This window comes from Lissotriton vulgaris, chromosome 3_1 (genome assembly GCF_964263255.1).
Source record: "Lissotriton vulgaris chromosome 3_1, aLisVul1.2, whole genome shotgun sequence".
NCBI classification, from domain to species: Eukaryota; Metazoa; Chordata; class Amphibia; order Caudata; family Salamandridae; genus Lissotriton; species Lissotriton vulgaris.
Genome location: NC_141689.1, coordinates 1,029,872,611 through 1,029,899,905, shown reverse-complemented (window position 1 = coordinate 1,029,899,905; position 27,295 = coordinate 1,029,872,611). Strand labels below are relative to the sequence as shown.

The window sequence follows — 27,295 nt, the reverse complement described above, 5'->3', positions numbered from 1 at the left end:
GATTGGCTGGCTCCGTAAACGGAGCCTTGCCATTGGACGAGGGGCCTGTCCGTCAATGCCGGACCAGACACGGGGGCGTTCCCGACATTCTTTGGCTTTTGCCGACGTCACGGGACGCCGGGAACGCCCCCGTGTCTGGTCCGGCATTGCCGGCACTACTGCGTCTCTTCTCCTCCGTCGCCGGCCTCCAGTCTCCTCCTCCCCGATTGCATTGCCCCGTGACTGGCCGGCCGGCCAATCCTAGCGCGGCCGGCCGGAAGTGCCCGCCCCCCGCAGCCCGGGGAAGAAGGAGAGGAAGACGGCAAGCACTATGGCGGCGCCCGCGGGGAGACCGGAGAAGTGCCTCTCCAACCTGCCGCTCTGTCTGGGCTGCCCAGCCTGTCGCTGCTTGCTCCCGTCCCCGTTCCCGCCCCTTCCCCCGCCCAGCCACGCAGAGCACCGGCCGCCCGCTCTCTGTCCCCACCGCAGGCCCGGAAGGCGCCTGCCGCCCGCTCGCAGTCTCCCCCGGCGCGGAAGGCTCCCGCCGCCCGCTCCCAGTCTGTATCCCCGGAAGGGTTTTTCACCAAGAGTCCAAGCATTCTGGTGGCATATTATGTCATATGCACGTAAGTAGGTTTCTAGCTTGGGGTCCAGTGTGAATTTGTTTGCACATGCAATATTCCATGAATTTAGAGCGATCTTACTCTTGAGCAGAATGGTCAGGTTTTCTGTTGGCTCCTGTGTGCTAGGAATGTCCGTGAAGGGCAACCGCGAGTCAATCAAGACTTGTGTTGCCAGACGACGGTAAGCCGGTACACCTGGTTCCATGTGTCGTGGATAAGGTGATTTTTAAGTTTTGCTTTACTTGTGTCGAGTCCATGCGTGGACCTTTTGCACCTGCTAACACAGATTGGCTGGCTCCTGTAATGGCAAGGTTGTCCCGGATGAACTGGGATAAAAAGTGAGGATATTTCTCTGGCACTGGCGAACTCACATGGATCCCCCACTCTTCCAGCAGGGCACTGTGCTGGAGGATAAGGTCCTTGATTATGGATTCATAGAATCGTATTTCAGAGGATTCCCTATTCTCCCTTCATCCGGGCAGCAAGAAAGCTATTCTATTTGTCCTGTTCAAAATATCCCAAGGACTATGTGAACTATCGGTTGGTTGGAAAATTAGCGTGGGAGGCAAAGCAGTTGATGTGCCTGTCTCAATTTTTGTTTTGCTATGCCCCTGTGCATTACTGGAGATGGAGGAAGAAGCCATGAGAGGCAGTAATGGCTTATTTGCTTGAGTGGAGCTCTTCTTTGTGTCCATTTTACGAAGCTGGCGCAAGTTGGCGGAAGTAGGCTGTCCACGTAGGAGCCTTCTACCGCCACCTACGTGTTCCTCCGCCCCGACGGGACCCCCCCAGCTCCGGAAATACCCGTCTGACCCAGCGGCGAAAATCAGGGGGGCGGCCAGGGCAGTGCTAGGGGGGGTCCCGGCCGGGGGAGTAGGGATCGTGGCACAGTGCTTCAGAGCCTAGTCTCAGTGTCGTCCGTGGGGGTCGAGGGGTCCTGCAAGAGTAGGTAAACCTAGCGTTGGAGTGAGGGGGCTGCTGTATGTTGGGGTGCTGCTTGTGTGCGTTTGAGCCGCTGCCTGCTAAGATTGCGTGCATACTGCTCCTCCTGTGCAGAAGTTAAAACTAGTTGCTGATTGCTAGGGGTGCTGGTGTTTAGTTTGGGGGCGCTGCTGTAGGGTATCAGCTGGATAGGCTAGTAGGTGTCTGATTTAATGTCAGTGTGCCACGTCTGGGAGCAGGGCGCGGCTTAGTAGGGGTGACTGCGTAGGGAGGGTGCTACTTAGTTGCAGGGGTGCGGTCCCGGGGGGTATCTTTCTAATCGCGTACCCCCTCCCCGCCATGTTGAAGGTACCCCGGGGGGTGACCCCCGCTCCGGGACGGGTGCTTGTCTCCGCCCAGCCGCAGAAGGTACTGTCCTTCGTGGGCCCAGATCTCTCCAGCCCGCAGCTGAGGCCCGGCACCTACTTCACCCAGATCTACCCACAGCCACCCGCGGGGACGACTTTGGGGGGCTGCCTTTACACCACCCCCAACGGGCCCGAGCTGAAGCCGCTGAGACCCGCCTCCCTGGGGAGGCTGCCGGTAAGAACCCCCGGTCGTAGGGGCGTGATTGAAGATGTGGGGAGGGTATTTATTTTGGGGTGTCTTGTGGGAATTAGGGGTGCAAGCGTGGTGGGCGACAGCCCGGCGCTTCTGTGAGCTTTACCCGCGGGAATGTTGCAAAGTTTTGATACATTCAAGTAAAGGGGGGTTGTGGCACGATGGTCTTTGAAGTGGTGTGCACCAACAAATGACAGCTGCGTATACAGTGATGTGTGGTGCACAGGTGTGACGCCCATTTGCACCCACACAAGCCAGAGTCTATGCCCCAGAGTGATTATACTGCTTCCATGTGGGGGTGGGGGGATTCTCACTGTTGCATGGGTGCATGTCTTCAGAAAGGGAGGGGTTGTGCTGTTTTATTGGCACAACGTGTGAAAAGGGCCCAGGGCAGAATATGCCCTTGAATGGAAGACAGCGGGTCACTGGGTTATAATTGCAGGGGCAAAGTTTAAAGGTGTGGCAAGTGTTTTTGCTGTCTACCTAAAGCGGGGGCAGTGTCAAAAGGATGACGATTCTGGAGTGGATGGTAGTGAACGTGCACAACTGGTGTAAGGGCCTACATGTGAAGTGTGAGCAACTCATCCCGACTAAAGGGGGGGGGGGGTTTGGAAGGAAGCATGTCCCATGTGAAGTGTGAGCAACTCATCCCGACTAAGGGGGGGGGGGGGGTTTGGAAGGAAGCATGCACTCGTGCCCTTTTTTGCTGTTAGTGAATTAAGAGTAAAAATCAAACATTTATACCAGGAGAAACATTACTATTTTATTTCACAAATGGTTGAAGCTGCTTGCATATCCCGAGTCAGGCGGGTGTCTACCAATTTCTAACCCCCCCAAAAAATACGTTATTTTGACTGTGTGTGTGTGTGTGTGTGGGGGGGCTCTGTGTGGGTGTGTGTGGGGGGCTTTGTGTGGCTGTGTGTGGGGGGGCTCTGTGTGGGTGTGTGTGTGGGGGGGGGTTTGTGTGTGTTGGGGGGGCTCTCTGTGGGTGTTGGTGTGTGTCATTTGCGAGAGATAAAGCTAGTGGCATTGTAAATGACAATGCCATTTATTTATGTTAAAAAAAAACATAAATAAAAATAATGTCAAGAGCAATGCCAATCGCTCTAACTTTAACAAAGGCAAAACCATTGCATTGTAAATGCTTGTCTTTCCATTAAGAGGACTGGGCAGATGTAGACTAAATAGAGGAGAGGAATGTCCGCTTTTTTACACAGTTCGCACAGAATATTGTCCCTCTCCGTAGTACACCTGGAGGCTTGGCAGGTAACCTAGACGGTATACCATGACTGGGATATCCAGCTAAAAAATCAGGTTGGCTGCGCAGTGTTTTGTAGCTGCTTCTGACTAGCAAAGTATGTCATCGTCTACTTAAAGCCAATTGATCTCGAGTGCTTCTGCGGTGCTTAGTAGTCATGTGTGAAGTTTGTGAATGAAGGGTAGAATTTTGAAGTATGTAGCTTAGTAAGTTTGGCCTTTTAGCCTATTCCAACCTCTCCACCACTACCTATAGGGCACAACATGGAAGCACATCAAATAAATGTCAACAAACTACTTTCTAACTGGAGAGGTGCCAGGTCAAGTGCAGGGCCATTAGGTCACGCAGCTCCGCTCGCACTTTTTTTCGTGAGCTACAGGCCTACTAATCTCCCTCTCAGAAGGGAGACCCACCCTTGTCCCCTGCGACCCCCCACTCCAAAATCTGGGGGGGATATGTGCCCCGCGTCCCCCACAGTTCCTACGCCCATGCTAAGACCACAGAAACTTTTCCGGACCTCGCCTTCATACTGTCAAATCAAGAAATCACTAGCAGACGGAAGGCACCGCACGGTCCTAGAGTCCGTAGATGGAAGCAAGAGTTAGTGAAATGGGCGGGTGTAAGGGCAGAATCTTGCTCACAAATGCGAGAAGGGGCGTGGTCAAGTTGGAAAGATCCCAGGCATGGGAGATATTGCTGAAAGAAATGAGGGGTGATGACCCTAAGTCTGGGGGCACCACCCCTGAGAGACCATCACAGCAGGGAAGCCCCCAGAGGTAGAACCAGTAGGGGGTACTAGCGCAGGTGCCGGAAGCGAGGACACTAACTGTGAGGGAAAAGACCCGGAAAGGAGGCAACAGAGTTACACAGACACACGACACAAAGAATAGTGGAAGTGATCAATAGAGCTCATCAGGCGGCAATAGGAAATAGCAGTGCGGGGGGTTGAATTCCGGTTGTTTTGTTAGGGGGGATTGGGGAGGGAGGGAACCTGGGCACTGAATAGAAAATCCTATAACTATAAATTGAATGGGCATGATAGAGTTGTGAACAATACTAATTTGGAATGATTATGTATCTGCGATACATACGAGATGTATTGAGATTGAGAATGTAAGGTGTCCACTAGAAAGGACGATGGAGAAGCGACTGAGATGCATATAATAGGCAATAACGTTTGTTTAAAAAAAAAATAATAATGCTGGAAATGGACTTTCAAAGGGTATCATGCAGAATAGATATTAAAATGTTTTTGAAGGCTTTAAACAGACCATTTTGAATTGGTTAGCCTTGGGTATCTTTTGTGCAAAACATAATGTCTACGTATTATTTCGCCATTATGTCTGTTTTGTTTAATATGTTTGGTTGCTCGAGAACCAGCTGGCAGATCTACACATGCCGGACACAGTAGAGGTTTTTTAACATTTGTACACTTTTCTGTTACTTTTCTCAGCGGTTCAATTCAAGTTTATACGATTGATAATGCTACAGGAGCCATGCAGCTGTCACACAAGTTGGAGCTAACACCAAAACAATATCCCGGTAAGCTGCATTTGTACAACCGTTATCTAAAAAGTGATTGTACTCAATGAATACTAAAATGAAAATGTGCTTTATTAGTCTATTTGAAGAAGCACCAGCATTGGATTCCTGTATCTTGCAGGTACATTTTGTCCAACTTAGAACCCTAAGATAAATACTGGCAGGGTACCCTTCCTACGGATATTCTCGTTACTAAATATCCTCTTCATCCAAGGAAGTGTGATGTAAGAACCAATGAGAGAATATTTTCATGTATGCCTAGTGGGCTCACTGTGATCTGATTGGCTGACCACGCATGCGGTAATGTATTGGAGTGGAATCTCTGAGGAGGTAGATAAGAATGAGTGTAGTTTTCTGACGAATGTGACTTCCATGGGCAGGGTCTTCAAGGCAAACCTTTGTGACGTCTGGAATTGGTGGCAGTGACCATACTTTACACCTTAAAGGGGAGTGGAAGGAGTTTACCTTGTTCATACGGGCTCCCACCTTGACTGCAAGGCCCTCTGTGGGAACCAAGAGCGGGATGGCCATGCTATGGTATTTGTTGACTCACTCGCGAGCAGATTAACAAAGACCACATCTGTCAAGGATCTTACGTTAATCAGATGCAGCAGTGTATGTTGAAAGGCTGGACCTGGACCTGTTTTTTTCACACTGGGCAGCGCACAGCGAGGGCTACCAACTACATGGGCGAGTCAGATGGCACAGGGAGCACAAACTTCCACACAGTGGCTCACAGCGATGGCCTCACATTTTTGTTTTTAGGTTCACTTGTAACAGCCTTACTTAATCACACAGCAAGATTTTTAGGTCGGGCCTATGCCATCCTGTAGGGATGGTGGGCGAGATTTATAGTAAGGCTTCCGCAAATCTCCTCAAACTGCAGATTCCATACAGTTCATGTGAGCCAGGCACATGCACATTGCCAGCCACATCCCACACCATGCCTCGGCATCAGACTTCAAAGGAAGCCGCTCCCCCGCCCCCCTACGCGCAATGCAGAGAGCTTGTTTAAGCAGCCTTTTGGCAACTGAGAGACTCTCGCACCTCTACAATATTTTGCTGCATTCTTTGGTCCCAGCCAGCTCTTATTGTCGCAGTGTCTGTTGATCAACAAGCAGAAACCAACGTCTGCTCATTACTTTGTAAAAGAAAAAGACGATTTTAAACCAATGTTGGCTGGCCCAATTAGTACTGAGACGACTCGGTATTAAGTATTCGTCTGAAAACTAACACACTTTCTGTTTCGCTTACTGTGGTGTTTTTCTCTCTCAACTTTCAGCCACTAATGCCCTGCGCGCCGTTAATAAACGCTGACAGTGTCACTGCGTGCCCCTTTCCATCTCCGTGACACAAAGTCAACCATTACGCAGTGCCTCGCTGAGCGGCTTTAACGCCGCAAGGTGTCTCCGTTCTGAAGGGCGTCCGCTGGCAGGAAAGTCAATGGTTCGAGGCTCACTGCTTTTCTCCAGAGTAGACCAGAATGAAAGTATTGTTCACGAAACGGTCATGTGAGTCACATATTCATACATACTTTTTCGTTAGCCGCTGTTCAGAGGCAGTTTAGTCTCTCTTCCTTTTGTTGCTCAATCCCTGGGTCTGCTTTGTGTGTTTAATTAGCCCTCCGTCGTTTATTACTTGCCCCAGGGCACTCTCCCTTTCATCCCTCCAGGAAGGCACAAGATACTGCGATCCACTTCCGGGTCGTATGTCCTTTAATAATCTGCCTTCCTTGCGGTGAGCACAGCACTACTGGTAGCCCACCGCAGTCACCCTCGGTCAGCGCTCCGCATTAATTAAATGTGGCAGTAAACTATTTTAAGCAGAATGTTCTCAAACTATGACTACATTAAAACTTTTATGTTTTAGATGTTTTAAAACGCAATAATTTACTGGTTCGAGGCATGTGGGCTGCTGAATTCATATCTGTGCATAGATCGCCACCTAGTGTTGGGTCCGGATGATTGCACATTGTTGTCCTGGAAGAGTCTTCGAAGTATCACGAGATAGGTGGCTCCTCCCCTGGACTACAGTGCGCATGGGCATCGCCTCCATCCCCAGATTGTTTTTTTCCGCCATTGGGTTCGGATGTGTTTCGGTTCCCTCTGTCGGAACCGATAGTTGTTCTATTTCTACTCGAGACCAAAAGGTCTTTAGGCTGGGCGTCGGTATAGTTGCGTGCGGGTTTTCTTTCTGACTCTCAGCTCCGATCTCTTGCTGCCCTTCCACGTGCCTTCGGCGCGGACGGGCCTACATTACACCTCTAGCCATGGAGCGGACTCCATTTAAAAAGTGTCCGCTGTGCCACTCAAAATATTCGCACCTCGACGTGCACCCTGTGTGCAATACCTGCTTGTCGCCGGATCACCGCGAGGACACCTGCATGGCGTGTTCGAGATTCCGGAGCAAGAAGACACTGAAAATTCGCCGGGCCAATCGACTCCAGGCTCAACTATCGGCTGCGGCGCCCCCTCCAGAAGACATTTTCCAGGAATCTGTCGAGGTAGAAGACGACGCGCAAGACTCGGACTCCGGTCCCGTGTACGATGAGGAGACCTACGACGCGGGTGAGGAGGACTTTGACGAAGTCTCCGACGAGGTAGGGGACGACGATCAGGCTTGTGCCACGATGGGGGATAGCTCAGAGGAGGAGCATCCCCAACCAGACTCAGGGGTTATACCCCTTCAAACGGCCCAGGTCGAGGGATCGCCTTCGGGCCTTACCCAAGATCTCACTATAAGTCCTACGTCCCCGCCTCCGGGCCCGGTCACGGACATTTCGGAACCATCACTTCGGTTGATGAAACCGAAAGTGAAGCCAACTGGTCACGCGCCATCGGATCCGAAACCGAAACCGAAAGTGGCGCAGGTGATGAAGGTTCTGGAGGCGTCAAATACAAAGGCATCCAAAATGGCCGACCAGAAGCGTCGCGCCAAAATGGCCGACCCGAAACCATCCGGGTCGGCGCCGAAGGCGAAGATCTCAGATGCGGCTGCATCGGCGCCGAAAGGGGTCGTGGACCCGAAGACGGCTCCGAAGAAACGTCAGGGCGACGACGCCGATGGGCATGGGCCGCCGGCACCGAAGAAAGTGCCCTCTGTCGTTGTGGATCTCGAGGATGAGGATTCGCTCGAGCCAGTCCAGCCCTCTCCAGCCTTCACAAAGAAGGTGGCGGAATCCTTGCAGCGGATTCGAAAAGCCGGGGTGGTTCCCGCTCAGGACACTGTGGCGCCTCAGACTACCACGGGCCACAAGCCTATCCGTTTCACTCTCCCGCCCAAGTCGGCGCCGAAGGCCTTCGCGCCGAAGCCGGGCGGACCCGCTACGGAACCATTGACACCCAAAGCTGCCTCAGCGGTGCCAAAGCCTCGACTCCAGTCACTTGCGGTCGAGGAACGTCGTGCGGTGTTCATCGACGCCAACACCGGAAAACTGTCGCTCCTCAAGAGGAAGATCACGGCGGAGCCGGCGTTGGAACCCTTTAAGATCCCTCTTAAAAACAAAAAGGACTCTGCGGGATCTTCGGCTATGGTGGAACCTGTGTCCCCCCAGGCCCTGGGGCACTCGCCGGCGCATTCAGTCGCAGTCGATGCCGACGAGGAGGATCCCGAGTACACCTATCCGGCGTACTCGGATCCGGAGGAGGAGCCTGTGCCCTGGACCACCGGGGCCGACAACGAGGACCCGCAGTCGGGTCAGGACACTCAGCTTTTCGCCGCCAAGACGTCCCCTACAGAAGACTCGGCGGCCTTCAATGCACTGATAGAGAGAGCTGCGGCCAACCACGACGTCGAACTACACTCCGACCCCGTGGATGTGGACTTCTTGTTCGACACCTTCTCGGTGGCTGAAAAGTCGGTCAAAACGCTGCCGATGCTTAAGGGGGTGCTCAAGCATGCCGCAGAGGTCTTCAGGGAACCCACACGGGCGCGTGTGGTCAACCCTCGGATCGACAGGAAATATCGGGCAGCACCCACAGATCCAACGTATATCAAGGGACACTTGCCATTGGACTCCTTGGTCGTTTCCAACGCTCGGAAGAGGGCAAACTCTCAAACAACTGGTGACGCTCCTCCCCCAGATAAAGAGTCGAAAATCTTCGAAGCCTCAGGCAAAAGGATCGCTGCACAGGCAGCTAACATCTGGAAGATTTCTAACACCCAAGCCCTGCTCGCACGTTATGATAGGGCACATTATGACACACTTGAGGCCATCCTACAACACCTACCTGACCAGTACAAGGAGGCAGGGGAGATGCTTATTCAGGAGGGTAAACTCATTACTAACGCATCCATCAAATGTGCACTGGATGTGGCAGACACGGCCTCCAGGGCTATCAATACAAGCGTGTTGCTTAGACGCCATGCCTGGCTTAGGATTTCGGGGTTCAAACCCGACATCCAGACTACTATACTAAACCAAACAGTCAATCCAGACCATCTGTTTGGCCCTGAAGTGGATGCCTCCCTGGAAAAAATGAAAAAAGACCAGGAAACTGCCAAGTCAATGGGGGCTTTACAAAGTCAGCAGTTTCGGGGTGGCTCCTTTCGCCGCTCAAATTCAAAAGGCACCTCAAGAGGACAGGCATCCCAATCCACACAATATTACAAGGGTAACACCCAAGCCTCGTTTAACAACAAGGGCAGAGGTGGTTACAGAGGCAATAATGTCAAGGGCAGGGGACGTGGAAACAATGGCTCCAGGTCCACCACCACCAACAAGCAGTGACGTCTTGTCACTGCCCCCCGACCACACAACACCAGTCGGGGGGAGACTCCAGCAGTTCCTGCCGGCGTGGGAGTCCATCACCACAGACAGGTGGGTGAGGTCTCTTATCCAGTACGGGTACTGTCTAGAGCTTACGTCCATTCCACCGGACATACCGCCAAGAAACCGTCCTATGTCCAGCGAGCACTTGACCTTGTTGCAACAAGAAGCTCTACTCATGCTGCAAAAAGGGGCGATAGAGCTCGTTCCATTGCAAGAACAGGGAACAGGGGTTTACTCCCTCTATTTTCTCATCCCCAAAAAGGACGGGTCCCTCAGACCGATCCTGGACCTCAGGCCCCTGAACTGGTACATCCTCTCGGAGCACTTCCATATGCTCACGTTGCAGCAGGTGCTTCCCCTGCTTCAACAGGGGGACTTCCTGGCTACACTGGATCTGAAGGATGCATATTTTCATATCCCCCTGCATCCTTCACACAGGAAGTATCTCAGATTCACAATCTTAAACCAGCATTACCAGTTCAAGGTTCTGCCGTTCGGGGTCACCACAGCACCAAGGGTATTTACAAAATGCCTGGCGACCGTGGCGGCGCATCTCCGTCGCCAGCACGTCCACGTCTTTCCCTACCTGGACGACTGGCTCATTCAAGCAAGGACAGAACAGCAGTGCGTCGACCACGTGTCACGCACCATTCATCTCCTGCACGATCTGGGATTCTCTCTGAACTACCCAAAGTCCCATCTCCAGCCCGCCCACGTGCGACAGTATCTGGGCGCGACAATCGACACTCTGGCAGCCACTGCGCAGCCAAATTCAGTGAGAATCGCCAGTATCCAGGCGCTGATCCAACGATTCAGACCCCAACACTCGCTTCCAGCGAGGGTGTTCATGCAGTTGATAGGCATGATGGCCTCCTGCATCTCCATTGTCCCGCACGCGAGACTACATATGCGTCCGCTTCAGGAGTGCCTGGCACGTCAGTGGACTCAGGCTCATGGGCAACTGACAGACCTAGTGTTGGTGAGCGGTCGGGCGTACAACTCTCTGCATTGGTGGAATCCACAAAACCTTTGCAAGGGCCGACCATTCCAGGAGCCTGTCCCACAGATTATACTGACAACGGACGCCTCTCTCCAGGGATGGGGAGCGCATGTACTCCACTACACGGTGCAGGGACTATGGACACTACAGCAAAGGAAGATGCACATCAATGTGTTGGAACTGATGGCAATCTTCATGGCCTTAAAGGCGTTCAAAGTACATCTGTGCAACAAAGTCGTGTTGATCCGGACGGACAACATGACAGCCATGTACTACATTCTGAAACAGGGAGGCACACACTCTCCACAGCTGTCTCATCTGGCTCAGAGCATGTGGAAGTGGGCCATTCAGAGGAACATCTTCCTCATGGCAGAGCATCTCCCGGGCAAAGACAATCAAATGGCGGACCTGCTCAGCAGGCACAGCCATCAGATGCACGAGTGGGAGATACATCCATCAGTACTCCAACCGTACTTCCAAAGATGGGGTCATCCAGAGATAGACCTATTCGCCACAAAGGAGAACGCAAAATGCCAAAGCTTCGCCGCCAGGTTCCCACACCCGCAATCACAGGGCAATGCGATGTGGATGAACTGGTCAGGCAGATTTGCGTTCGCTTTTCCCCCAGCACCTCTGATACCGCTGGTGGCACGCAAGCTCAGGCAGCACTCGATGACTCTCATCCTGGTTGCTCCAACGTGGGCTCGCCAACCATGGTACACCACGTTTCTCGAACTCTCCGTGGTGCCTCATCAAAGGCTTCATCTCACTCCCAGCCTTCTGACGCAGAGCCATGGCGACATTCAGCACCCAGATCCGCAACAGCTCAACCTGGCGATCTGGCTCCTGAAGTCCTAGAGTTTGGCTACCTCAATCTTCCTCCAGATTGCATGGACATCATTCGGGAGGCAAGGAAGCCCACTACTAGAGCTTGTTATGCGGCTAAATGGAAGAGATTTGTCATCTACTGTGCTAACCACGATATTGACCCGCTAGATGCTTCCATTCAAAACATCATCTGTTACCTTTTCCACCTGTATCGATGCAATCTAGCGTACTCTTCCATCCGCATTCACCTGTCTGCTATGGCAGCATACCTCCAGAATAGGCAGCACCTGTCACTCTTTAAGGTCCCTGCTATCAAGGCCTTTCTGGAAGGACTCAAAAGGGTCATTCCACCAAGGACCCCACCAGCTCCAGAATGGAACCTCAATGTGGTTCTTACGAGGCTGATGGGTCCTCCCTTTGAGCCACTGCACTCTTGTGAGCTTCAGTTTCTGACTTGGAAGGTTGCGTTCTTAGTAGCAATTACATCGCTACGGAGGGTTAGCGAGCTGCAGGCGCTCACCATCCAGGAACCTTTCTTCCAAGTACATGCTAACAGGGTGGTGCTCCGCACTAACCCTAAATTCCTACCCAAAGTGGTATCACAATTCCACATGAATCAAACAATTGAATTGCCGGTGTTTTTCCAAAACCCAGAGACGCTGGCGGAGCGCATGCTCCATACCCTTGATGTGAAACGGGCTTTAATGTACTATGTAGACAGGACGAAAGATTTCCGCAAAACCAAACAACTTTTTGTTGCTTTTGCCACACACCACAAGGGAAACGCTATCTCCAAAGCGGGGATTGCTAGATGGATAGTAAAGTGCATTCAGATCTGTTATGCTAAAGCTAAGCGCACTCTCACTATCCCACCGAGGGCCCACTCCACCAGGAAGTTAGGGGCCTCTATGGCTTTCCTAGGTAACATTCCCTTAGAAGATATCTGTAGAGCAGCCACATGGTCTACCACACATACTTTCACTAAACACTACTGTGTAGACGTGCATTCCAAACAGCAGGCAGCTGTTGGTCAGGCTGTTCTAAAAACGCTTTTTCAAACTGCTGCAGCTGGCACGGGCGACCGCCGATAATGGAGGGACTGCTATGTATTCTATGCACAGATATGAATTCAGCAGCCCACATGCCTCGAACTGCAAATGCTACTTACCAGTATGCATCTGTTCTTGGCATGTAGGGCTGCTGACATTCATATCGCCCACCCTCCTCCCCGGCGCCCGTAGCAGCTGCAGTGTTCATTCATATATACACATATGCTCATAGCATGGCCATCACTCACATTCTTCACTCCATCTCTGCCAATGGCTAAAAACAATCTGGGGATGGAGGCGATGCCCATGCGCACTGTAGTCCAGGGGAGGAGCCACCTATCTCGTGATACTTCGAAGACTCTTCCAGGACAACAATGTGCAATCATCCGGACCCAACACTAGGTGGCGATCTATGCACAGATATGAATGTCAGCAGCCCTACATGCCAAGAACAGATGCATACTGGTAAGTAGCATTTGCATTCTATTACAGTCTGCCCACGAAACTGTTAGTATATGTGTCCACAAAGCGTTCCCATTGCTGACAGTGGAGCAATTCCAATATATTCTCAATCAGGCTGTGAGCCCTTTACTTCAAATAGGGATTCACCTTGTACTGTAAGGGTGACCTCATCAGCTTGCTTGTGTTTTTTTGCCATCACCACGGTATGCAACATTAAAAAGTAAACCTCTGAGTCTCAAAAATGGCTGTTTGCTATTCTGGTTGCTTGAAACCCAGTTCTGGCTGAAGGTAGCTCACACCACGGGCCGTCTGTAGTTACTCCGCACACAGCGCCCACTGAGCCCTCCCATATGGCGCTGCACAGCCTACCAGGCCGTCGGTGTTGGAGCTTCACTTCTGTGCAGTGCAGGTGAGGTGTCCCACGTCAACGCGGGCAATCCTTCAAAGGCATCAGCTATGCCGAGAAAAGACGTTTGATGGCAGTGGTATTTTTCATTTATTTGCAGCTGGTAGTGTATGCCAGATAGAACTACTTAAATAAATGAAACATTTGTCAATATTTGCTCTTTCTGAGAATGGGAACATCACTATACAATTCTCCATCATACAACACAAAGGCAGTCTCCATCAGTGTGTATCACTGTGTGAGGGGGTTTTAGAAGTCATGGGCCGGCAGTGTCTTGTCTAACTGGAACACCCAGCTAGTCTTCACTTGTTAGCAAAGACCACCTGGCTCTCAGGGTAAAGGGTTATTAATGTTGCCTTAACATATCGTGGATGTTCTATTTGTTGTAATTCCATTTCTAGACCGCTATGGTACAAAGAGAGGGTACTTTCTCACATCGGTGCTTTGTTCAGCCTGCAAGAGTGTCACTCAAAGGGTCACACGCAACGCATAGAAATGTCACACATAACACAAAAACCTGCAGGTGCCGCACATCAGCAAACTGAAAACTTGGCAGCAGTGCTGCCTGCCTGGGAGAGCACCGAAGCTGGTAACCACACAGTCCCACGGGATGTCATTTCGTGCATCAGTAAGGTTAGCTCACCCAGTGGCCAAACACAGTAAGTTTTCTGATATGACATCATCCACATGCCAGCGAACCACACGTATTCCCTCATTCTTGCTTTAATCTTAACAAAAGCCTTCATGCACCAATTTACTATTCTGTTTCTCAGCTGGTCTGCGCTTTTTAAATCATTCAGGGACTTGCATCCTCTCGTCACGGGATGACCCATGTTAGTTGTGTACTCTCCACAGGACGATGGTTTTTGTTGAGCCTCAGCGTGCATGTTCTTGCTTTGAGCTAGGACAGTTCTCTGTGACTTATCTTTAGTGGCTCAGATTCCTCCTCAGTGGTTTTTAGGTCTTGCTGAGATAACGCGAGACCTAAAAACCTACCCCCTTCTCTCTCTACTCCCCTCACTCCTATCGATCTATCTATCTATCACTCTATCGCCCTCACTCTATCTATCTATCGATCTCTATCTATTGCCCTCACTCTATCTATCGATCTCTATCTATTGCCCTCACTCTATCTATCGCCCTCACTCTATCTATCGCCCTCACTCTATCTATCGCCCTCACTCTATCGCCCTCACTCTATCTATCTATCACCCTCACTCTATCTATCTATCGCCCTCACTCTATCTATCGCCCTCCCTCTATCTATCTATCGCACTCACTCTATCTATCACACCACCACAGCATCACTCAGCACCACCGCAGCATCACTCAGGGGCACCACAACATCACTCAGGGGCACCCCAACATCACTATGCTCTACCACAGCATCACTGAACGCCACAGCATCACTCGTCGCCACTTCAACATCACTCAGCGCCACCACAGCATCAGTCTGTGCAACCATTCAACAACTGGTTCAAATATGTTCTCTCAATGTTTCAAGCTTTAATACAAATGTCACAAAAAGATGTTAATATTTCACTTGTGTTCTTGGATTTTCGTCACAATAAAATATACTGAATCACAAAAGGTATTTACAAAAGTTTAAGCTATTGCCATTATACATTACAATAACTTTTATTTAAGGATTAATTATTTAAAAAAAATAAAAACCCTTGTTATTTGACTGAACTTGTTTGTCTGATGCCCGATGGAGCTTCCTGGTTTAGCTATAGGTGAGATGGGCCGTGGATTCCCTCCTTGGTCCTCACCTACCCAGTCGGTCTTTAGACAGACTTCTTTTCGTCTCTCCGTATTGTCTTTTCCCTTATCCTCCTTTTCTCACCTCCCCTGCCCCCTCCACTACTTTTCTCTCTCCTTTCTCTCCTCTCCTAATTGAATCGCCTATTTTTTGGGATTTATTATGTAATTGTTGAAATTTTTATGTTACATTGTTGATTCTCATGTAAAGCGCTCTGATACCTTCGGGTCTAGCCAGCGCTATATAAAACTCTTTAAATAAATAATATCAATACATCTAAGTCACATAAATACAAGACATATTGCATTACAAATGCTATAGGTGTCACATTTGAAAAAGTTACAACTATTGGCATTGTCAATGACAAAGCTATTAATTTAGCTACTTTCAAAACCAACACATAAAAACAAAATTTGTGATTTACAATTCCAATAGCTCAAACTTTCCTAATGCGAGCCCTAATGCATTGCAAATGCTTGTTATTTTTAGTTGATACTGCACACCAATGCTAAGGCAGATCAAGATCCATTTAGGAAGCAAAAACAGCTATCCGATATAAAGTAGCATCTAACACATACCCCTCATTTTAATTATTTGATATTCCTACCATCAAACCTTTTACAACACAATAACGGAAACATTTTTTTTTAAGAAACACAGCTCTCTAGCAAGTGGTTCATGTTAAAGCCAGAAAGTTGCTAAGGCAGCACAAAGAGATAGGCGGCTGATTCCATAGTTTGCCATCTACTACACTGATGAGTTTCCTTCGTAGTTTTACACAGTGCCACTTTGGAACAATGAGATTTGCATCCGCAGTGGGGACAAGGTTCTAGTATATTGTTGGAACTGATATTTGCCCATCATATACAGAGGAAGCACCCCATCCTTGTCTTTCAACTATATACACAAAACCCTCATTTTTATGGATCTTTGATTTGGATCTTTCATAACTGATAGAGATGTGGACTGCCTTCAGTGTGCTTATTGAGCCTTGAGACAGATTTAAGTACCCTAGTCGAGAAGTACTCCTGCCTATACCAAATGCATACCGGCAGGTGTGCTTAACCCCTCCCCTGCTGGTGACGGAACCACTCCTTCATCAGCCGCGGTCGCGCTGTGCTGATGACGGAGCGGTTCCGTCACGGCCCACTCGGCACGCCTGCGCTGAGCATTCAATTGAGCGGGCCGGGCCGTGACGGAACGGCTCCGTCATGAGCACAGCGCGAGCGCGGCTGGTGACGGAGCGGTTCCGTCACCAGCATGGGCGCGACGTGCGACTCCCCCCCCCCCCCTTAGCGCTGCGGCGGCTATTCCGGTTGAAAAGGATCCAATCTTAGAAAGGTTATATAGATGTTAATGTGTGGGTTTGGCTACAGTAAGTATTTAATGGTCAAAAGATGAGTTAGAATCAAATGACACCCCAGGTTCTCAATGACTGGAACACTTGAAGGGAGTTCCCAGCACAGAAGGCGAATAAAAATTCAGTTAGGGTAGATGGTTCTTACCAGAAAGTTGGATCCGTTTTGCCTGCATTTAAAAACAATGCATTATTGTGCCCCCTTAGTGTAAGGAGAACATTTGTGGGTCAACGTCTTGCTAAAACTTAGTGACCAGAGACGGGCACATCATAGAGGCAGAAAGATATGAATGAATCAGATAGATTTTTAAATATCTGGTAGGATAGAAAGAGCCTTAAAAACATCATTAACTGCATATTTTAATTATGTGAGAGTTTGGTTAAATAAAGATTTTCACCCATCATCTCACAATTTTAATCCAGCCAGGCACACCTTAAAAAAAAAAGACAGCAGTACAATTGAACAAAGCTCACCTAGGCCTGAAACTGAAAAGCCTCACCAAAATCCATCTTGGACTTGCATCCAGGATGATGAGAGATCCTGTCTTGAAGTAGGGCACCTTGTGTGAGTGAAGGTTTGCATCCTTAAGTCCTTTATTTACGTTTGGGGCAGGTTGCACTTAAGTATTTATAACTTTTTTTCTACAAAAGAATTCCTGACCAAATGTACGTCTCCTACTCCCTCATGTTAGGAAATCTAATGGTTTTCTTTGGAGGAACCAAGAAAATAGATTGTGGCAATTTTTTCCCCAAAAATTGGTTAAAAAGTGGTGTACAAGTAACTTTTTTCCGAGGTGGCCTATAAAAGATTTGCTGTGCTAGGATCATCCTAGTCACGTTTTTTAGATACAACCAGGTTTTATTTGTTTTTAAACAATTGTGCAATTTTCTGTGAGGTGATTGATGTTTTCTATTTTTGTAGTTTGCAAGAAGAGGTGTGAGCGACATACATTTCTGAAAAGTGGAATGTAATTATGCAGAAGTCATTTGCGTTTATTGCCCATGGGTTTCCCAAATATATAAATGTTTTAAATTAAAATGATAGTGAAGGTAAGCTGGGAGAAAATTTAAATAGGTGGTTATGTGGTCATCTGTAAGTGTTTGTCCTGAAGTTCGAGGCTCAAAAGTCACCTACTATTACTTTAGTCATACTCTTTCAGTTGCAGATTTATATAGTGTTGTCAGTCAGCATTATCGTTGGAGGCGCCCTGTGAGTAGTCATTTTTGGCACCCCCTCCCCCATAAATTCCTCCTAGGATTACCTCACTACCGCCGGGCAAGTGTCCCTCATTTCTCCATAGCCCCTCTCTCACATACATTTCATTTGTTTTAAAGCACTGGTGAAGGCTATCTTTACTAATACGAAAGTATATCTACCCAAGTGAACCCTTTTTAGCAACATTAGGAATAGATAATAAAAGACTGGGAGGAAAAAAACATTATTTCCTAACCTATTTTATGCAGTTTGCTTGCAGCTCTTTGATGACGTTCGTAACAATCACCATCCTATACTGGGGCTGTATCTTATGAACTGCGGTAACCAAAGAATCTCTGTGTCAAAAGCAGTAATCCACTCAGCTATCCACATAAAATGCAGATCTGTGATCTACACGGTACGCTTTCTTTGCAGCAGGCATATTAAGTAACCCTCTGGCCTACTTTATTGCAAATGCAAAAAGAACAATTGATGGACAGAATGCTGCACAATGTCAAACATTCACCCAGGTACAGAGATCTGGGCCTAAGTCCATCATTTTTGTGCTCTCCATGCCTTTCCAATTCAGACCCAGCCATGTGCAAATCAGGCTCGACTCTGTTCCCCATGAATAGTGTCCATCCAGAACTGCCAGGCCTGGTCCTCCCTGGACTGGAAACAAGCTTCCTGGTACCGGTTTCAGGGTATCACCCTTCCTCAGCCAGGCTAGCTTGACTTCAGTGGCCTGGTGAGCACGGGACACACGATTGGGCATACTTGTCCCACTCTGGGTGGCAAATGCAAAAAGAACAATTGATGGACAGAATGCTGCACAATGTCAAACATTCACCCCATTACAGAGATCTGGGCCTAAATCCATCGTTTTCTTCTCCCCTTGCCTTTACAGTTCAGACCCAGCTATATGCAAATCAGTCTTGACCCTATTATCCAAGGGTCAAGACTTATTTGCATATGGCTGGGTCTGAACTAGGGTGGTGAAGTGAGCTAAAGAACTATGACGGATTCAGCCCAGATCTGTGACTGGGGGTGAGTGTCTGAAAAGTTACAGCTCTCCGTCCGTAATCTGCCTGTGTTTCCTTTGTTCACCCTAAGTTGGCAGGGTATGCCCAGACGTGGGTCCCTTGCTTACTTTGCCACTGGGTTCAAGCTAGCCTGGCTGATGAGGGGTGTTATTCCGAAACCGGTCCCAGAGTGCTTGTTTCCGGTCCAGGGAAGACCTGGCTTGGCAGTTCGGGCTGGACTGTTCCAAGGATGAATAGGGTCAAGACTAATTTGCATATGATGGGTCTGAACTGGGGTTGTGTAGTGAGCTAAAGAAAGATAATGAATTCAACCTACATCTGTGACTGGGGTTGAGTGTCTGAAAAGTTTCAGCACTCCGTCCATCATCTTGTTTCTACTTTATTACGAGTCACAACTGCCACTTGGCAAAACTCTGATCTCCCTCTCTCTAGCAGAAACATTTATCACCAGATTTATCTTTACATTTTTATTCCTAACTGAAAAGTGGACCAACAAGAAACTCTGCAGCAGGTTTTAAAAAATACTAAGTTATTGCTAAACCGAGCGCCTCCCCCCCAACCCCACTTGAGGTTAGCATTCCCCTCCCCAGGTGAGCACACAGTTTGGCTGCACCACTTGCACAGCCCTAATGTCAGCCCTGGTGGTTGTTCCCAAACAAGCAATCCCCATAGCCGCTATCCGAGTTGCACTGTATAATGATTTTTCATTGTTTCGACTATGCATCGGTTCGTAAGGTAACATCTATTGATTTGGAAGAATGTGTATTTATAAGGTAAAGTCTATTGATTGAAAAACATGTAAGAATGAATTTGTTAAATGTGTCCAAGAAACTGAGTTTAGAAGGGTTATTCGTACCAATATCCATTGCGATATGAGGGTATTTTACAAAATGTACATTTGAAAATCAAAAATGTAGAGAAATTCAAGTTAGTAACAAATGACCTACTATCATACACATTATGCCCACACTTCTGAAGCATATATGCAAAACGAGCTCACATACTTTTATCACTCATACTTACTACCATTAAAGCAACATTGGAAAAAACAAGCTCCCTAAAAGCATGAAAATCCAAAGCAATGCTTGCTTTCTCAAGTAGCTTCCTATAGTTTCAACTTTGTGGGGTTCAAATTAAAAGGCTAGCAGGGGCACAAGGCAGGTTTGAAGGACACAGGAGAAAGTAGTACCTGGTCTCTATCCGGAATCCCTTTCTGGAACAAACTTGTCATTACTGATCATGTTGGTGTTTCTTCTCTGAAGTTCTCGGAGTAAGTTTGAAAATTCTCTGAAGGAGTTCAGATATGTGTAATCCAGCCAACCATAAAACATAATCAGACACATTGTGCACCCCTCCTGCTTCATTCAAAACAATATTGCTGATGACTGCCTCCTCAAAGTAGAAAAAAAAGGTCATCTTGTGTCCAGGAGCTGCCTTGCAATAGATATTATATGCACTGTATATTGCGTCCGGTGCACATCCTGCTTCTTATAACAAGTACTGCCCTTACATGCAGAATTGTAAGGCTGAAGCATCTGATCCTGCTCGTCAACCCCATCCCTATGTTTACCACTGTCAAAAACACACTTAGGCTTCTGGACTTCTGCTACTTTACCTTACAGGGACATTAGACATGTTGTCACATTAAGGATTGTGGTCAATGGATCCAGGTTCCTGCAGTCTTAGAACTAGATGGTTGACAGTACATCCCAGCACTAGCTTCATAGCGGCCATCTCTTTGGGAAACCCTTTTCTATTGGTCCTATTTGTACAGCAAGCAAGAGTGGCTATAGAAAACAACTGCCTGAATAGTGTAATTACAGTATAGAAATGATCTAGGTACAAGTGGTAGCCATGGAGATGCACAAGAGCCCAAAACAGTTGGCCCAGGTACTTAATGACCCATTTCAAACAGGTAATGAAATGCTATAGTTCTTCCCAGTGTAGACCCGTTGTAGATACTTCCACAATGTAGGTTCAACTTCATACCATACCGTGCTCTTTTTCTTTTGACATACAGCTTAAACAGCAGCCATTCCCTATACAACACTGAGGACTCCTCTGACCCTATGCTCTTTCCAAGTGTATAGATTTCTCAAAACTCCCACCAAAATGCTCCTGCACAGAACAAACTTGAACAGATTATCACAGTCTGAACAATCTCTGGGAAGGAAGAGCTTGTGCCTTCTCATTGAAATGCAGACTAGTGACTGGCGTCATTAGACCCTTCCCGCACTACCTTTGGCAGAAATCCATCTGCCTATGTAATCTATCAATTTGGAAACACTGATTTAGATTTTCAAGATATTTAATTGAAACGCATTTTTTCAATCCTTTTTCCAGATTTAGTGCTTTCTATATTTACATATGACAAAGAAAATACATGTTTGTCTGACTTTTTCTAGACATTCAATTCGCTGTCTTAGTACAAAGAAGTTATAACTGAAGAGAAAAGGTGATTCTGTCCCAATGCATTTCGGGATAATATCCCTTCGTCAGGGGCACTGAAAAACATAACATAATGGATAAACTTAAAATGCGACTATCAGCACAAATGATGTTTGAGAAATAGGTTCACATGTTATCATACATTGTATATCATAAATAGAAAATTAGTCAAATGTTTTACATAAAGTGGTCTCAAATGAACATATTGATTTCACAATTGAGAAAGACAACACATATTTTGTCAATAATTATACAAAGGGTAGTTTTGAATGGACATGTTGTTGATTTCGCAAAAATTGAACTTACATTGTTGAAAAGAGCTAAATTCAGCCTTTGGGTTTGAGCATCAACATGCTAATGTCATTTCAAAATGGTGTTAAATGAACCCTAGTGGAAATAATAAGAATGGTAAAGAAAAAACTCAAGAAGCGCTTTTAAAGATGAAAGACTCATCTGTTGAACTGGAAGACACTTTTTTGAAAAGACTGCGTGCTGGGGCGGTGACTGAAGATTTTTTTTAAAACCTACAGAATCGAGAATTAAACTCAAAATATAGAGTTTTCTGTATTATTGAAAAAAGGTGATCTATAAAAAATTTTAAATGTCATATGTCATACCGAGGTTGCTGGGTGATGTAATTCAAGTCACCGATTCTGGCTTGACTGTATATCGAAAATGGTGTCCAGACGTCCTCTTTGGGTTAGACTGCGTGAGGATGAGAAGTTTTTTTTAAATAATGCGATATCAGAAGTGGGCTGAAATGCTGTTGCTAACTAAACAAAGTCGGCGCAAATGCGACCTCACTTGGAGGTAAATAGGTTCGCACCTAGGGTAGCAGAGTTAAGGAGACAGTTGGTAACTAGGGAATAGACAGGGACGTAGTGATGGTAAGTGACATGATAAGTATTGTTGAACAAAATCAAAACTTTTAGGAAAGTGTGGGCGTGGTATACCTTTATAATGTGCGTCTACTACGACATCGAAGTTGATTTTAGAGATGGAGTGTCGACTCGGCGAGTAGCTCCTTTTTAAATACCAGATCCTAAAGAGTGTTTAGAAGGATCCGTTAAATGAAGGTCGGGATAACGTTTACATAACCAATCTACCAAGTTAGGTTAATACCTGTATAACGTTGATAGGCAGCGAGGGTTGGCGTCTGGATTGCTTGTTCAAGGTACTCTCATTCGGAAACCCGCGTGCGAACGCGAACCGAAGATCGACTACGGACTGCGGAAGTTGCTTAAATGATGCCTAACGAAGAAACGGTTAATGAAAGTAAAAGAAAGACTATGATTAATAATGTGGCGCCCTGGAGGCGCTAGAGATACCTGTCTGAGGAGCTCACTTTATTTATAAAGTATACAAGATACTGACGTTATTTTACTGATAAACGAAAAAAAGAAGAAAAGAACCTATTTGAAATTCTCGTAAATGTCATAGATGACGGACTAGGTTCTGGTGCGGGGTAGTTCGCCATGTTGGTACTGGTATATTGAGTGTGGAAAATGCTGAATAATATTAAGTGAAGCACATAAAAGACATTAACGCTGGATCCTGTCATGACTGAATATTGTTGTTCGCTGTGTGGATGCTAAAGGAATGATATACTGAAATCTTGGAAATGGGAATATAAGAAGCTGTATATTCATTGCTCATTTAGAAACTTAGTGTGAGGCAAATAGAGTGGAAGATAGTGAAACCAACATGTTTCTGAAAAAAACTGTGAATAAGGATTAATAAACAATTAATAAACAATTTTAACATCCATTCGTTGTAAACAATGACAGTGTTGTCTATACTAGAATATGTACGTTTTTGACATTGATGAATTTTCTATAAACTGTAGAAACCAACAACTAGTATTTAGAAAATTGATGCGTATACTCAAATCTAATATCCTCTACGGTTGTGTGTAAAAAATGTTTTTTACCCTGGTTGTATGGATTTGTGTGAGGATTTTAGATCTAGTGGTTGAGGGACCTGCCCTTTTTGGATCTGGGAAAGAGGAAAATCTTTATCTTAAAGGGCTGTCTATAGAAACATTAGTTATTCCGTTGATGTTAAATGAATGGTTGTTGATCTGGGAGTTTACAGAAAACACAACATATCTATTTTGTCGTTAAGACCTTTTGGTACATAAGTTTGCAGAAAATCTATCCACCAGATTTCTCTTCGCGATAACCATTTTTCATTGTTTCGATCCGGCTGGATTTGAATCTGTTCTAAGACTTGAAACCTAAGTTGCGGAATCGTATGTTTCATTTCTGTCCAGTGTGAAACTAGACTGGATGTTAAAGTCTTATTTCGTATTTGGCTCTTGTGTTCTGTAATCCTGACTTTTACTTTACGCTCAGTTTTTCCTACGTATAGTTTTCCGCAGGGGCATTTTATACTGTAGATGATTTATGATGAATTGCAATTCGTTTGTTGCCTGAGTCTTATCTTTTTTGCCATTCTGGGGGTGCAGTATAAAGGGTCCTTCTATCACGTTATTGCAGTGGGTGCAATTGTAACATTTTTTCATACCTTTGTTGAGATGAGTGGATTCTATTTCCTTTTTAGTGCGAGTAATCAGTTCGTGCAAATTGGAGTTTCTAGTATGTGCAAAGATGCCATGAAAATCTTCCTCTTTTTGCAGTTATTCCCATCTTGTGTTGATAATCTTTTTGATTGAATTAGCTTGTGTGGAGTACTTGGTTACAAAAACTTGACAATCCATTCTTGATTTGGTTTTGGTTTGTAACAATTGTTCTCTTTTGACTCCTGAAATTTTATCTTCTGCTTTTTGTATGACATCATCAGGGTATCCCTTGGCTTCAAATCTTTGTCTTTGTCGAATGGTTTCTATTTCCAATGCTTGTGCGGTTGATGTGATCCTTTTGCATCGTATTAATTGCGAGTATGGTAAGTTTTGCAAGAGATACCTGGGGTGGAAACTGTTGTAGGCTAAGGTATTATTTCTGTCTGTTGGTTTGTGATAAACCGCTGTTTCTATTTTATTATTTTGCAATTGTACTAGTACGTCTAAGTACGGTATCTCTTGTTTGTTGATGGTGAAAGTAAACTGTATTCTTGGGTTTCTTGTATTGAGTTCTAGTATTTTGTCGGTCAATAGGGATTGTGGACCTTTCCATAGTAAGAAGTTATCGTCGATAAACCGCCTGTGAAAAACGGTATGAGCTTTCCAAGTATTTTCTGTCAGTATAAAGTCATTTTCGAATTTGGCCATAAAGGTGTTGGCGAAAGATGGGGCCCCCGAAAACCCCATAGAAGTTCCACTGATTTGTAGAAAGTGCTCATTATTCCATTTGAAATAAGAGTGACGTAAACAAAATTGAAGTAATTCAAGAATGAAAACTTTGTTGGCTTCGATGTTCGGTAATTGTAACAATGCCCACTTACATGCTTCCAGGCATTCAGCTAAGGGGATTGAGGTGTATAAAGACGATACGTCTATCGTGCATAGCAAGATGTTTCTGTCTTCCAGTTTCACTGTGTCCAAAGATTGAAGAAAGTGACCTGTGTCTCTTATATATGATGTCCATCCTTGTACGAAAATTTGGAGGAATTCGTCAATGTATTTTCCCAAAGGTTCAAACAGTGACCCACAGCCACTGACTATGGGTCTCATTGGTGGATCAGTGGCATTTTTATGAATTTTGGGGAGCATGTTAAGTTCCGGTCAGCGAGGATGTTTAACAGTCAGAAATGTTCTTGTGTTTTCATTGATCCATTCCATTTCCAAAGTTCTGTTTAAGATTTCTTCCTGTGTTTTAGATATCTCTTGAATGGGGTTATGAGATAATTTCAAATAGGTTGTTTCATCTTGGATGTGGGTTTCTACCTTGGTGTTATAAAAAATAGTGTCCATAATGACTAGGGCTCCTCCCTTATCAGCTCTCTTTATTGTGATCGTGGAGTCTTCTGCCAATTTTTTGAGAATGTCAAGTTCATGTTTATTCAAATTAGTTCTGTGATGCTGCTGCCAATTGATTTGTTGTAAGTCCTGTTTAACTAGAATTTCAAAAATGTCCAAAATTTTGTGCGATATTGGTGCCATGTATGTACTTGGTTCTTTGAATTCTTTGTATTCAAGTTTCTCTTTCGGTTGTGTGAATTCTGGCATGGTGGGCACTATATTTTCAAAAAAATGCCTTAATATGAGTACCCTCATAAATATGAAGAAGGCAACTTCTGTTTCTAGTTTGTTACTTTGGTGAGTTGGTACAAATCCAGTGCCTTTTTCTAGAACGTTTAATTGTTGTTTATTCAGTTCTTTTGAAGAAATGTTTATCGCTAAACTTTGTTTTTGCTCCTCAGATTTTGACTGATTGTGTCCCTTTCCACGGCAGGTCTTACGTTGTCTGATGTTTCCGGGGGTCTTCCTGCTAGGGGACCTTTGTCTAAAAAACTCTGTTGTTTAGATGTTGTGCTTGTTGAAGCTTGATCTACTTGTACCACAATTCCTGAGGTTGATGTAGCTAGTGGTTGGCGCGTTGCGGATAGATCTTTATCTGAGACCACGCTTTCTTGTGAAGATGATACGAATTTGGGAGCTGGTTTTCTTCTTGCATAAACTTCTGCCCAAGTGTAAACCTGGTTGAGTTTATAATCTATTGTATCTCTTTTGAATTTACGTGGTTTTATTTCTTGTGTGTCTTTTTCGTATTTGTCAAGTTTGTCATTTAGATCTTTTAGGGTGGCTGATAGTTCATCCTGTGCCATTTGTTTAGAGATTTCTTGCTTTAGAACATCGATTTCCTCTTGTAGCTCCTTGATAGTTTTTGCCAGTTCTTCAACCAATAGAAGTATTAAGTCCAATGAACATTTATTTAATATAGAGTACCATTTGTCCATAAAATGTTTATTGTATTGGAACTTGTAGAGCATGGGTTTGATTGAAAGCCTTAATCCGCGGGGGATCCTTTGAACTTTATGATATTTTATTAACGTAGATGCATGAAGTTTTTGATTTAATACTCGTCTTGAGATGAATTCTAGTTGTCGTAGTGATTGAGTTACTGAACCTCTTCGTGTGCTGAAAGTCCGAATATCTGTGATTAGTGAGTATATATCTGAAGCTTGTGCTGAAGTATACGTTTTGGTTTCTGCCTTATTATCCGTAATATTTGAGATTGAATCGAAATACATTTTTATGCTGGGTGGATGCTACTTCACGGGTGGCAAGGTAGTATAAACAGATAAATTGGGGTTGTGAAGTCCACCCCTTTACAACGGACAAAAAAGGAGTGCACTTCACAACCCCAATTTATCTGTTCTCATTGAAATGCAGCATACACCACAAAAGCAAAAAAGATATGTATAAATGGCAGCAGAGTACAATGGAGTGCACCACAATGGGTCACTAGTCTGGTAAGAGGACACCAATGGTTTATACACAATTCCCATCAGCACTGTAAGACAACAACACTTTAACTCCTCAACACTGGTCTGAGTCGACTGGTGGATTTTTAATGGGGGCAGTAGCCTACCCATGTGCTGCATCAAATACTACTGTGAAAAATAGGTCAACCCATTAATCCCCCTCTTGAGACTGGGTACTTTCAAATCAAGACACAAAATGATTCCTGAAAGAGTAATTTAATAAAATATTTCTTAGTTATGTGATTAGTATCAGATATATCCAATTACCATTTCAAATGAAAGTATATCATACTTTGCAAAATCTGTTACAGACTGGTGTATAAACAACAAATATTTATTTAAACAATGAAACCTTTGTTTGTTAATGTGTATCCTTTTATTGGGTCACATAGGAAGACCCCTCTAGCTGACACAGTAGTCCCAGAAGTTCAGGTATTTTAAATGGCGACTAGAGTCAGCTAGTGAAACGACTCAACTAATTTTCAGCGTCTGTGTTATAAACTTAGTATCCTCTGATCCAATATAACTTTGTGATCCATTCGGAAGATGTTGTAGTGGTCAGAAAGTTTACATTTCGGTCTCTTCGTGTCAGACAAGTATATGGGACCATCTTCAAGACAAAGTATTGTAATAACACCAAATATA

The 27,295-nt window shown here is 45.9% G+C and overlaps 1 protein-coding gene across 2 annotated transcripts in view; it reads left to right on the top strand.

Moving 5' to 3' along the window:
* RIC1 (RIC1 partner of RAB6A GEF complex) overlaps positions 1-27,295 on the top strand; it is a 979,735-nt gene that overhangs the window by 540,464 nt on the left and 411,976 nt on the right. For both annotated transcript variants that reach the window (XM_086961422.1, XM_086961421.1), the window contains exon 8: positions 4,856-4,944. In XM_086961422.1, coding sequence (XP_086817548.1) covers positions 4,856-4,944 — 89 coding nt within the window. The remainder of the gene's footprint in view (positions 1-4,855; positions 4,945-27,295) is intronic.